This window comes from Schistocerca serialis, chromosome 6 (genome assembly GCF_023864345.2).
Source record: "Schistocerca serialis cubense isolate TAMUIC-IGC-003099 chromosome 6, iqSchSeri2.2, whole genome shotgun sequence".
Lineage (NCBI taxonomy): Eukaryota > Metazoa > Arthropoda > Insecta > Orthoptera > Acrididae > Schistocerca > Schistocerca serialis.
The window spans coordinates 484096013-484110347 of record NC_064643.1 but is presented as its reverse complement, the minus strand read 5'-3'; the positions used below and the strand labels follow the sequence as shown (position 1 = coordinate 484110347).

Sequence of the window (14335 nt, the reverse complement as noted above, 5' to 3'; positions counted from 1 at the left end):
GAGAAACAGTCACTGAAATGAAGAACGTCATGTTGGCAGCATGCTCATCAACTGGGTGGTCCAGCTGTTTCTTGGCCACAGTTCTTTTGTGGCCATTCATGGGGACAGACAGCTTGTTGGTTGTCATGCACACTTAGAATTTCGTAAAGTGGTTGCAGCTTAGCTTGTAGATCACATGACTGGCTTCATAGGTATCCCTGCCTTTGATGGGATAGATTATGCTTGTGACTAGACTGGAGTAGGTGGTGGTGGGAGGATGTATGGGGCAGGTCTTGCATCTAGGTCTATTACTGGGATATGAGCCATGGCGCAAGGGGTGGGAGGAGGGGTTGTGTAGGGATGGACAAGGATATTGTGTAGGTTCAGGGGGTTGTGGAATACTACTGTGGGGGGCATGGAAAGGATAGTTGGGGGCACGTTCCTCATTTCAGGGCATGACGAGAGGTGGTCAAAGCCCTGGAAGAGAATGTGATTCAGTTGCTCCAGTGCTGGGTGGTACTGAATAACAAGGGGAATGCTCCTCTGTGGCTGGATGGTGGAACTTTGAGAAGTGGTGGGTAACTAGAGAGATAAGGCATGGGAGGTCTATTTTTGTATGAGGTTGAGAGAATTATTAGAGGCTGTGAAGAGAAGAAAGATGGACTTAGGGGAGTGGCTCTGGAATGACCCCGAGGATTTGAGAAGAGGCTAGAGATCGTGCTGGATTTCTGGAACAGGGTCTCTGTGGCAGGGTATGTAGGTGGGTGAATCTGACAGCTGCTGGAGTCCTTCTGCCAGGTAATCCTTGCAGTTCAAAACAGCAGTGGTGGAGTCTTTGTCAGTTGTGTTGTTGTGGTCTTCAGTCCTGAGACTGGTTTGATGCAGCTCTCCATGCTACTCTATCCTGTGCAAGCTTCTTCATCTCCCAGTACTTACTGCAACCTACATCCTTTAGAATCTGCTTAGTGTATTCACCTCTTGGTCTCCCTATACGATTTTTACCCTCCACGCTGCCTTCCAGTATCAAATTGGTAATCCCTTGATGCCTCAGAACATGTCCTACCAACCGGTCCCTTCTTCTTGTCAAGTTGTGCCACAAACTCCTCTTCTCCCCAATCTATTCAATACCTCATCATTATTTATGTGATCTACCCATCTAATCTTCAGCATTCATCTGTAGCACCACATTTAGAAAGCTTCTATTCTCTTCTTGTCCAAACTATTTATTGTCCATGTTTCACTTCCATACATGGCTACACTCCATACAAATACTTTCAGAAACGACTTCCTGACACTTAAATCTATACTCGATGTTAACAAATTCCTCTTCTTCAGAAACGCTTTCCTTACCATTGCCAGTCTACATTTTATATCTTCTCTACTTCGACCATCATCAGTTATTTTGCTCCCCAAATAGCAAAACTCCTTTACCACTTTAAGTGTCTTGTTTCCTAAACTAATTTCTTCAGCATCACCCGACTTAATTTGACTACATTCCATTATCCTCGTTTTGCTTTTGTTGATGTTTATCTTATATCCTCCTTTCAAGACACTGTCCATTCCATTCAACTGCTCTTCCAAGTCCTTTGCTGTCTCTGACAGAATTACAATGTCATCGGCGAACCTCAAAGCTTTTATTTCTTCTCCATGGATTTTAATACCTACTCCGAATTTTTCTTTTGTTTCCTTTACTGCTTGCTCAATATACAGATTGAACAACATCGGGGAGAGGCTACAACCCTGTCTTACTCCCTTCCCAACCACTGCTTCCCTTTCATGTCCCTCAACTCTTATAACTGCCATCTGGTTTCTGTACAAATTGTAAATAGCCTTTCGCTCCCTGTATTTTACCCCTGCCACCTTTAGAATTTGAAAGAGAGTATTCCAGTCAACATTGTCAAAAGCTTTCTCTAAGTCTACAAATGCTAGAAACGTAGGTTTGCCTTTCCTTAATCTTTCTTCTAAGATAAGTCGTAAGGTCAGTATTGCCTCACGTGTTCCAGTGTTTCTACGGAATCCAAACCAATCTTCCCCAAGGTCGGCTTCTACCAGTTTTTCCATTCGTCTGTAAAGAATTCGCGTTACTATTTTGCAGTTGTGACTTATTAAACTGATAGTTCGGTAATTTTCACATCTGTCAACACCTGCTTTCTTTGGGACCAAAGACCAGTGTTGAAACCTGCCTGACGCAGCTCATTTCTCCATGCAACCTTGATCCCTCCCACTGCCCCCAAATCCTCCCTTTTAATTTACAAGAATTTCTTAACCTCAAACCTTGCATCACCATCATTCCCCAAATCCCTATACAAGCAAGCTAACCTTAAATCTGCAGCAAGAACTGTCATCAACCACCTAAAATCTGATCCCAACCTTAAAATCCTACGTGATTACAAAGGCTCCATGACAGTTGCTTTGAACCACAAGGATTACTTACTCACTCCTACCATGCCCCACAGTCCTACCTTCTACATGCTTCCTTAAGCCCATAAACCCAAACATAGTGCCTGCCCCATTTTGACCAGTTACAGTGCCCCCACTCAGAGAATCTCTGCCCACAGAGACCAACACCTTCAGCCTATTACCCATAACTTACCCTCCTATACAAAATATACAAACCATTTCCTCCAACGACTCTCCACAGCTTCAGTTCCTCTACCACATGTTGCCTTGCTCATTACTGTTGATGCCATGTCCCTTTATACTAACATCCCTAATGACCATAGACTTGCCACTATTGAACACTATCTTCCCCAACACCAGATGGATTCCAAACGTGCAACCTCCTTACTAATCCAGGGTATGGATATGAGTACTCCGATGACACCATCCTAAGCCAGTCTACACATAGGCCATCTAGAGAAATCCTTTCTAACTGCGCAGAGTCTCAAACCTGGTTCAGATTCATTGACGACATCTTCATGATCTCGACCAAGGATGAGGACCCTATCCACATTTCTCCAAAACCTCAAATCGTTTTCCCCCATTCACTTCGCATGGTCCTCTTCAACCCAACAAGCCCCCTCCTTGATGTTGACATCCATCGCAAAGATTGCTACATCAGTACCTCTGTCCATATCAAACCTACCAACCACTAACAATACCTCAACTTCGACAGTTGTCACCCATTCCATACCAAGTCTGTCACATCTGGAGTGATGAGCAGTCCCTCTCGAAATATACCAAGGGTCTCATGGAAGCTATCACAGATTGTAATTATTCTCCCAACCTTGTTCAAAACAGATTTCCCATGCCTAGTCTCTACAGTCACCCACCACCTCCCAAGGTCCCACCATCCAGCCACAGAGAAGCATTCCCCTTGTGACTCAGTACCACCCAGGACTGGAGCAACTGAATCACATTTACTGTCAGTGTTTTGACTACCTCTTGCTATGCCCTGAAATGAGGAATGTGCTACCTACTACTCTTCCCATCCCTCCCATAGTGGTATTCCATCACCCACCAAACCTACACAATATTCTTATCCACTCCTACATAACCCTTGCTCCAAACCTCATGTGTCATGGCTCATACACATGTAATAGAACTAGATGCAAGACCTGTCCCATACGTCATCCCACCACCACCTACTCCAGTCCAGTCACAAGCATCAGCTATCCCATCAGAGGCAGGGCTAACTGTGAAACCAGTCAAGTAATCTACATACTAAGCTGCAAGCACTGTGCTATATGGGCATGACAATGAACAAGCTCTCTGTCTGCAAGAATGTCCAACAACAAACTGTATCAAAGAAACAGCAGGACCACCTAGTTGCTGAGAATGCTGCCTCACACCATGTTCTTCATTTCAATGATTGCTTCACAGCCTGTGCCATCTGTACCCTTGCCACTAACATCAGCTTTCCTGAATAGTGCAGGTAAGAACCCTCCCTATAATATATCCTATGTTCCCATAACTCTCCTGACCTCAACCTTCATTAGTCATCATCTTTTACCCACTTATCCTGTTCCCTGTTCCCATTGCAGCACTACACAGCTGTCTATCACCAACGCACCCACAGTCTTTTTACCTCTCTCCTTTTCTGACTGCTACGCACTCTTAGGTATTAAATTCTGTAGCAAACTGTTTCCCACCCCACCCACTACTATTACATGGTCCTTTTTTTGTAAAGTCCTTACATGAACACCCTAAGTCCTCTATCACATGACTTAGCCCTGCATTTGACTTGAAGATATTGGTGACCTCCCACTAAACTTTCCTGTAACTGAGGGCTTACACCTCGCCCATGGCTACTACCTAGCAGCAGCAATTTCTTCTTCCTAACATTTTGTCTATTCCTAGGCTTCTTGGCCTTGGTTGAAGTGTGCTGCACATTTCTTGCACCTCATTCCACCTGACGCTCTTCTCCACTTAGCTCTGGCAGTGGTAGATACCTGTTTTTGGTGTTGATGATAAAACTATCAGGTCGCATTCTTTTTCTTCCTATCTGCCTACCAGCTGCCAGTTCCCAACCACTCTCCTCCCTGCTACCTCCCTTGATCCTTATCAGTCCCTTCCTTGCTTCCCCCAACTGTGCCTGAAGGGCACAGATTTTCCTTTCCTGTTCCCCAATCAAAATGTTCCTGCTGCATTCTCTGCAGATCCAGGAGAGAGCCTCTTCTCTTCTCCCAAAATTCTCCCCACTGCACCACCTCCCCCCCCCCCCCCCCCCAGATAAAATATTTCCTACAAGATTGTGCAACAAATCCCTATCCCTCTACTCACTACACTATAACAGCTCCCAAATTTCTCACTCGTGGTCAATTTAGAAAGAGTAATTAAGTTTAAAGAATGTTTTAAATTTGTCATGGATGTGAGATTGGCTGCATGTAAACAAAAAATGACACAAAGTTCTTATGTGTGGTTGTTGTTGTTTTTGCACTGATTTAGAGACTATATATTTGGGAATATATGTCAAACAATAAACAGCAGCCTAAAAAATAAAATGAGAAAAGAAACAAGATTGAAAATTTATAAGATAGTGGCAGCCCCATTGCCTGTTTATGGAAGTAAATTGTGGGCTATAAATAAACCCAAGAAAGTCATATAAAGCTAACAGAGATGAGATTTCTAAGAGAGGTAACAGGATGCACAACAGATGACAGATTTTGAAATTTATAAGTTACAGAGAAGTAAGTATGTTTAATATCCTCAATGAAAGACAAGAAAATAGAAGAAACTGGAACAAACAACACCAAAGAATGAGCAGAGAAAGATAATCTGTTCAGATAAGAGCATTTAACCTGACATTTTGAAAAAACAGGTCTTCTTCCAGATGTTCGCGTCATTCACACACAATATTTCGACAGAGTAACTTGCTGTCTTCTTCAGATGCTACCCAAGAATGGTCCTTGGGCAGATTGAGTGCAGTATTTATGCCTGTAAGGTGCTGGTTGCTCCCTAGTCGGTCCGCACCACATCAGGTGTTCCCTCTGCAGTCCTTGGTCTCCACTTCTGTCTCTAGCTGAGTGCTTTGTAACTGGTCCACACTGTGTCGAGTGTTTCGTTTGCAGTCTGCACCCGCCAGGCCCAGCTCCCATGAGCCTCTCTGGGCACTGGTGTTCTGACTGCCCTCCATGTCCACTACAGCCATCCTCTGGGGTTGTGGTTGTCGTCTGAGGTCTGTCAAAACTGGTCAGTAATGTCTGGTGTTCTGTCTCATTGCTGTTTCCTCGGTTTCCACTTCTGTCTCTCGCTGGGTGCTCCGTAATTGGTCTGCACCATGTTGAGTGTTCCATCCCCTGTCCGTGCCCACCAGGCACGGCTCCAATGGTTCTGTCTGATTGTTGGTGTCCCACCCGATGTCCGCACCCAATTTGGCCATCGTCTAGGGTTTTGGTCGTCATCTCAGGAGTGTCAGGACAAATCTGTAGTGTCTGGTGCTCTGTCTCATGGCTGTTTTCTCAGTTCCCATTCCTGTTTCTTGTGAAATCTCTATGTGTTTTGCGTTGAGTTTTAAGAAGTTCAAGAGCCGGATCCCAGGCGTTGCTGAGCTGGTATCCAGTGTCACGGCTGATGAGATTCTCAGTGATCTTGATCTCAATGGACTCTTTTATGACACTGTCCCACTATCTAGGGCATCTGTGTGACAATTTGGTGTCATTGTAGTTCATCAAGTGACTGAGCTCTAAACGGTGTTCTGCTATGGCTGATATGGTAGCCTGCCTGAGTCTGATATGCCTCTGGTGTTCTTTACACCTGATTTCCACAGTCCTGGTGGTCTGGCTGATGTATGACAGCCGACACTCACATGGTATGCTGTCAGTGCATGGCTTCTGTAATCCCCGGTCATCCTTTACATTCCCCAACATTGTCCCAATCTTACACTCATGTCATGTTTCATGAGAATTTTGCTGATCTTAGCAGAGATCGGTCCAGCATGTGGCAAGTATGGCACCCTCTTCGCCTCTTCTGGTTTGTCTTCTGGATCCTGTGGTTGACTGGCAGGTCGAAGGCCTTCTGGACATCTCTAGATGAGAATCCATTCTTGCTGAACACCAACTGTAAGTGTTCTGTTTCCATTGTCAAACTGTCAGGGTCTGACAGAATATGTGCTCTGTGGACTAGAGTTTTGAGCAGTGTGTTCTTCTGTGCCGGATGGTGGCAGCTGTTGACTTGCAGGTATAAGACAATGTGTGTCAGTTTGTGGTATACAAATGTGCCATCAGCCTTCCTATTGACTAATACATCCAGGAATGGGAGTTGTCCATCCTTCTCCAGATCCATTGTGAATGTTATATTTGGGTGGCATGAATTCAATGTTCCAGAAAATCATCTAGCTTCTCCTTACCATGGGGCCACATGACAAAGGTATCATCCACATATGAAGGGCTTATTTCAATAGTGGTACAAGTCCATTTTTGTTCATTCTGAGATACAGAGTCCTATAAAGTTAAATGAGCACTGAAAAATCTGCAGTTGAGATACCAGAAATATTAAAGTATATATACGTGATTATAATAGAGGGAAACATTCCACGTGGGAAAAATATATATAAAAAAACAAAGATGCTGTGACTTACCAAACGAGAAAGCACTGGTAGATAGACACAACAAAAAACACACAAAGACATACACAAATTTCAAGCTTTTGCAACCCAAGGTTTGTCACTGTTCCATTTCGAAATCTTTTCTGTCATCTTACTTTCTCCTTTTGTTTGTGCAAGTAGTTTCACTTTGTATTCACCTTCCCTTTTTATCGTAAGCAATCTTGGGTTGCAAAACCTTGAAATTTGTATGTGTGTTTGTGTGTTTTTTATTGTGTCTATCTACCAGCATTTTCTCATTTGGTAAGTCAAAATATATATATATATATATATATATATATATATATATATATATATATATATATATATATATATATATGATTATAATAGAGGGAAATATTCCACGTAGGAAAAATATATCTAAAAACAAAGATGATGTGACTTACCAAATGAAAGTGCTGGCAGGTCGACAGACACACAAACAAACACACAAAATTCAAGCTTTCGCAACAAACTGTTGCCTCATCAGGAAAGAAGGAAGGAGAGGGAAAGACGAAAGGATGTGGGTTTTAAGGGAGAGGGTAAGGAGTCATTCCAATCCCGGGAGCGGAAAGACTTACCTTAGGGGGAAAAAAGGATGGGTATACACTCGCACACACACACATATCCATCCACACATATACAGACACAAGGAGACATATTTAAAGACAAAGAGTTTGGGCAGAGATGTCAGTCGAGGCAGAAGTGCAGAGGCAAAGATGTTGTTGAATGATAGGTAAGGTATGAGTGGCGGCAACTTGAAATTAGCGGAGATTGAGGCCTGGTGGATAACGGGAAGAGAGGATATATTGAAGAGCAAGTTCCCATTTCCGGAGTTCGGATAGGTTGATGTTAGTGGGAAGTATCCAGATAACCCGGACGGTGTAACACTGTGCCAAGATGTGCTGGCCGTGAACCAAGGCATGTTTAGCCACAGGGTGATCCTCATTACCAACAAACACTGTCTGCCTGTGTCCATTCATGCAAATGGACAGTTTGTTGCTGGTCATTCCCACATAGAATGCGTCACAGTGTAGGCAGGTCAGTTGGTAGATCACGTGGATGCTTTCAAACGTGGCTCTGCCTTTGATCGTGTACACCTTCCGGGTTACAGGACTGGAGTAGGTGGTGGTGGGAGGGTGCATGGGACAGGTTTTACACCGGGGGCGGTTACAAGGATAGGAGCCAGAGGGTAGGGAAGGTGGTTTGGGGATTTCATAGGGATGAACTAACAGGTTACGAAGGTTAGGTGGACGGCGGAAAGGCTCTGAGCACTATGGGACTTAACATACATGGTCAACAGTCCCCTAGAACTTAGAACTACTTAAACCTAACTAACCTAAGGACAGCACACAACACCCAGCCATCACGAGGCAGAGAAAATCCCTGACCCCGCCGGGAATCGAACCCAGGAACCCGGGCATGGGAAGCGAGAACGCTACCGCACGACCACGAGATACAGCGGAAAGACACTCTTGGTGGAGTGGGGAGGATTTCATGAATGATGGATCTCATTTCTGGGCAGGATTTGAGGAAGTCGTATCCCTGCTGGAGAGCCACATTCAGAGTCTGGTCCAGTCCCGGAAAGTATCCTGTCACAAGTGGGGCACTTTTGTGGTTCTTCTGTGGGAGGTTCTGGGTTTGAGGGGATGAGGAAGTGGCTCTGGTTATTTGCTTCTGTACCAGTTCGGGAGGGTAGTTACGGGATGCGAAAGCTGTTGTCAGGTTGTTGGTGTAATGGTTCAGGGATTCCGGACTGGAGCAGATTCATTTGCCACGAAGACCTAGGCTGTAGGGAAGGGACCGTTTGATGTGGAATGGGTGGCAGCTGTCATAATGCAGGTACTGTTGCTTGTTGGTGGGTTTGATGTGGACGGACGTGTGAAGCTGGCCATTGGACAGATGGAGGTCAGAGAGATATATATATATATATATATATATATATATATATATATATATATATATATATATATATATATATATTCCACGTGGGAAAAATTATATATAAAAACAAAGATGAGGTGACTTACCGAACGAAAGCGCTGGCAGGTCGATAGACACACAAACAAACACAAACATACACACAAAATTCAAGCTTTCGCAACAAACTGTTGCCTCATCAGGAAAGAGGGAAGGAGAGGGAAAGACGAAAGGAAGTGTGTTTTAAGGGAGAGGGTAAGGAGTCATTCCAATCCCGGGAGCGGAAAGACTTACCTTAGGGGGAAAAAAGAACAGGTATACACTCGCACACACTCACGTATCCCTCCACACATACAGACACAAGCAGACCTTTTAAAGGTGAACCGGAAAGTAACTGGAGATCTGGAATGAAAAAAGGCGAAAGGGTGTTGGTTACAGCTGGGCTATGTTGGACTTGAGTTGGTAGACAACGATGTGCATAAAGGTTAGGTGGTTGTGTTGCCGCCAAAACACGTTAAAGGACGCAGAAATTCGGGAAAATTTCCCAAAAAACTGCGTGTAGTATATTAAAAGGAGTGGTTTTGTGGTGGTAGATTATGAAAATGAGGCTAACAATTGTCTGACGAAGAAATAATGACGTTAAAACCTGTGGGAAGCGGCTAAAAATTATAAGTGATGTGGGAAAAACGGAAATGGAAATAAAGCAAAAGTTATTAGAACTGGCCGAAATGGTTGTTTAAAAGGTGAAAGGAACTGTTTGTGAACTAGAAACGGTGGATATTATAGCGGCGGTAGTGCATAAAGCGGCAAAAAAATTTTTTTTTGGTTATGGTCTGGAAGTGGGTTACGTATTATTGAGTATATATAGGCGGGATAAAATAGTATAGCAGATTACGGTAAAAAGGAGAAGGTGAACACAAAGTGAAACTACTGGCAAAAACAGAAAGAGGAAAATAAGACGACAGAAAAGATTTCGAAATGCAACAGTGACAATAACAAACGTAATTGTTGGATTCAAATTAATGATATCAATATAATAGAGGGAAACATTCCACGTGGGAAAAATTATATATAAAAACAAAGATGAGGTGACTTACCGAACGAAAGCGCTGGCAGGTCGATAGACACACAAACAAACACAAACATACACACAAAATTCAAGCTTTCGCAACAAACTGTTGCCTCATCAGGAAAGAGGGAAGGAGAGGGAAAGACGAAAGGAAGTGGGTTTTAAGGGAGAGGGTAAGGAGTCATTCCAATCCCGGGAGCGGAAAGACTTACCTTAGGGGGAAAAAAGGACAGGTATACACTCGCACACACACACATATCCCTCCACACATACAGACACAAGCATGGTCTGCTTGTGTCTGTAGGTGTGGAGGGATATGTGTGTGTGTGCGAGTGTATACCTGTCCTTTTTTCCCCCTAAGGTAAGTCTTTCCGCTCCCGGGATTGGAATGACTCCTTACCCTCTCCCTTAAAACCCACTTCCTTTCGTCTTTCCCTCTCCTTCCCTCTTCCCTGATGAGGCAACAGTTTGTTGCGAAAGCTTGAATTTTGTGTGTATGTTTGTGTTTGTTTGTGTGTCTATCGACCTGCCAGCGCTTAGGACTCTGTATCTCAGAATGAACAAAAATAGACTTGTACCACTATTGAAATAAGCCCTTCTTATCTAAAAAAGCACTTGGTTTGATATTTGGCAGATGTAAGTGCCTCCTCTTCAGATCTTTCCATGAATAGGTTGGCGACCACTTATGATACTTCCCATATAGAAAGTACGTCGAGGTTAGTACATGCCTGAAAAAGTCGAGGAGAGCTGATCAAATCTCTCTCCAATGAGATCAAGTGAGTCATTCAGTGGTACTCTTGTGAAGAGAGACACCACATCAAAACTGTCAGCGTCCACAATGTGTAGTTGCCTCAGCCATTGTAGGCAGTCCTCTGAGTTCCGAATGTGGTGCACACATATGCCCACATGTTGTGCCAGCATCTTCTTTAGGTATTTTGCAGTAGGATAGGTGGCAGCACTGATATTGCTAACAGTAAGTCGAAGAGGAACCCCATTCTTGTGAACTTTGTGGAATCCATGCAATCTAGATGATACTGCACTTTGGAATGCAGTTGTTTGATAACTTGTTCAGGCATGCCCATCTCCTTCAGCAGAGCCCTAGTCTTTTTGTCCACTTTGTCCATGGGATCACTTTCTATTGTTTTGTACACAGGATCCTCCAGAAGTTGTTGCACTTTTCTGTCATACTCTGTCTTCCTTAGGATGACTGTTTAGTTCCCCTTGTCTGCTGGCGTCACTGCAATGCTGTCATCCTCCCACAGTTGCCTTAGTGCCAACCTTTCATTGCTTGAGATGTTGGATTTGGTGCCCTGCATGTGTCTCTATGGATCTTTTCAGCCACACTGGATGGTAGCCTGTTGGTCACTTGCTCAACTGCACTGATGCAGCGCAGACCAACTAGGGAGCACCCAGCACCTTACAGGCGTAAATACTGGACTCTATCCATCCAAGGACCATTCTTGGGTAGCACCAAAGAAGATAGCAGGTTACGCCATCAAAATGTCACGTGAGAAGGATGTTAACATCTGGCAAAAGTCCCGTTTTTTCAAAATGCCAACAGATTGCTGGGAAAGCCTGAAGAGCTACAGCATTTAACATAATTGAGAAAAGAAATCAAGGAAAAATGAGGAAGTGATGGACAGTGTAACAGACAAAACAAAACAAAAAATGGTTTAATCCTTGAAGTGATGATGTGAGTATTAAACAAAAACCAGTGTGCTGTTGTTCATCATGTTTGACTTTATGTGCACACAGTATAACATTAAACCCTTTAGTGCTGCCAGTTATATAATTCCTGGTGTTTGTAATTAAATAAGCAAAGTATCAATTAGTGATTTTTTTCGTGAATTTTATTTAGTTAAAAAGAATATTCATACAAAACTATAGAAGGACTGTAGAGTGCTTAAAGCTCTTCATCTTCTCCTCCCTTCCTTTTTACCCCTCATAGGTCTTAATTTACTCAAGTCAGAAGCGATATAAAACTGTATAATATTAAGGGACACAACTAAAACAATAATTTACAAAAACTCCTGCTTACATAGTTTACATAATGGACTACATAATCTTCACCAAAAATTGAGCAACAGCCTTCATCAGCTCATCATCACCAGATGACTCAGGACAGTGTGGACAGTGCCACAGATGATTCATTGTGTGTTCTTCACATTCTCCTTTGGAAAGTCCCTATTTGATAAAACTATCCATGGATTCACCAACGCCTGATCTTAGCACTGTGGTTCACAAGTGGGGGGTAATTACCCCCTGAGGGCTAAAATTAAGTTGTCTGAGGGGTAAAAAATTAATTATTCCATTCTGTTTCAGTCATGAAACTAAATTATTTTCAAAAGATCATTACTATTATTGCAGTTTTGCAAGACTCTAATACTGGTGTTATAAGTTATCAATAATTAAATTTTCTCAATTAGTAGCATTAATGTGACGGAGGTTACAGGTTCCTCATGTAGTCCACCCACAACACATATATGTTGTGCTTTGTCCCATACATCTTTGATGATAAAAGTGAGGCATGTGCATAACAAAAGCTAAATATCTCAAGAAAATGTCTTTTCCAACTTGTAGGTAGTACCCGCAATAGTCCTGAAAGGCTTCATGACTCGCATCAAAACAGATAAATGAATTAATTGACAACACGGCACAGCAGTAACTACACAAGGGCTACTATAATGCTGTACACAGTTTTATTATTATTATTATTATTATTAGAGTGAAGTGCCACAATGGAAAGGAGTAATGCAGGGGAAGCATGTTTCGTAACAAGTGTGTACCCTTAGTGTGGATAGCTAGCTTCCTTTTCTGAGAAGGAGATGTGGCTAGCACTTGCAATGCACCACGAATTCCTTCTTCATTCATTCTAAGAGACACACAAACTAAATATCATGCATCTTTCATCATTTTAAAAATAAAAGTGTTTCAGGAAAAGTCTTTCATTCTACATTTTAGTTAGGTGCTAAAGGTGCACTAATGTCTGATTGTAATCAGAGGTAATGGTTTAAGAAAGATTGGGAACCACTGTCTTAGCATGTTCAGTGATCTCCAAGTGGACCAATCTAAAGTACTTCCAGACAGTTTACAGAGCATGTTTCATACAAGTTTGAAGTTGGCCACAACTAGTTGCCTACAGTTTTTCCCTTGTGTTATGTGGGTCGCATTTAACTTGGGATTTAATTGAACTGTCCCCCCAACTACTTCCTTGATGCTTCACTGAAGAAGGAATCTGTGGTTCCAAAAGTGAAGAATACGTTTTTCTTTAGTCTGTACTGGTAGCTACACTTTTTGAAATGTATACAAGTCAACTGATCTGGCTATGAATTTAACAAATGTATGATTCATTTTTTTTTTTTTTTTTTAGAAAAATATTACACCTGTCATTCATTTCAGGAGGATATGTGAAAGGCCCTCAGGCATCTGAGATGTTAAGGGAGGGAATTATGTATCTGTGTGCTCATCTGAAGAATGATGCTGTCTCTCTGGCTGATGCCATAGCTCCACCAGATTCCATGCTGAATTCTTTACTTGGAAACTCAAATGGAAAAATTCATCAAAATCTGCAAACACATCTCTTCCAGAAACATCAGACATTTGAAAGGCCATCTTGGTGCAATGAAGTTATGTTTGTACAAAGTAAACTATAGTGACATTATAAACTATACTGTATATACACATTTTCACTAGAATGCTAGTGCTGCATCCTGCTAAATTCTCATATTCCCGAGTTGGAATTTTATGAAGTGAAATTTGTATGTACACATATTGGAAAAAAATTGTACATCTTGAGCATATTTTTAAAGAAATTGATTGCTCTCTTATTTTACAAAATAATTGCTTATTTTGATATTTTATCACACAGTTGGGCATGAACAAACCATTCATAGAAAAGTCACACATTCTTGTATATTTTGTAAAGACATATTTTGATGATGGTTCAGTGACAATGAATGTGCATTATTGTCTGTTTGTTTTTCATCTTAGTGATGCTGCACACACTTATGTTTTTGAATATAAATAATGCTGTTGTATTTTTTGGCAGAGTCTAAAGAACAAAAACGTATGTACGGCTAAAAAAGTTGTGTGATTGCTTTGGGGAAGAACTATGTGCACTAATTTCATAAATTGTGACTATAAGCTTCTGACATAGTTTTAATTATATATCAGATGTGCATTCACTGTGACACAAGATTTTTGTTCACCATTTTGAAATTGTAAAATCATTTTTATGTTAGACGTCTCCGAAAATTAATTTTTACAGAATATGTTTCCAAATTTTTATTGCATAAAGTAAAACCAAATCAGTGTCTAGTCTAATATTTCCTACATGGAAATGAATT

General features: G+C 42.1%; 1 protein-coding gene across 1 annotated transcript in view; it reads left to right on the top strand.

Moving 5' to 3' along the window:
• LOC126484401 (peroxisomal acyl-coenzyme A oxidase 3-like) overlaps window positions 1-14060 on the top strand; it is a 144028-nt gene extending 129968 nt beyond the window's left edge. Inside the window, exon 10 of the mRNA XM_050107901.1 lies at window positions 13389-14060. Coding sequence (XP_049963858.1) covers window positions 13389-13642 — 254 coding nt within the window. The 3' untranslated portion in view covers window positions 13643-14060. The remainder of the gene's footprint in view (window positions 1-13388) is intronic.
• The last annotated feature ends 275 nt before the right edge of the window (window positions 14061-14335 follow it).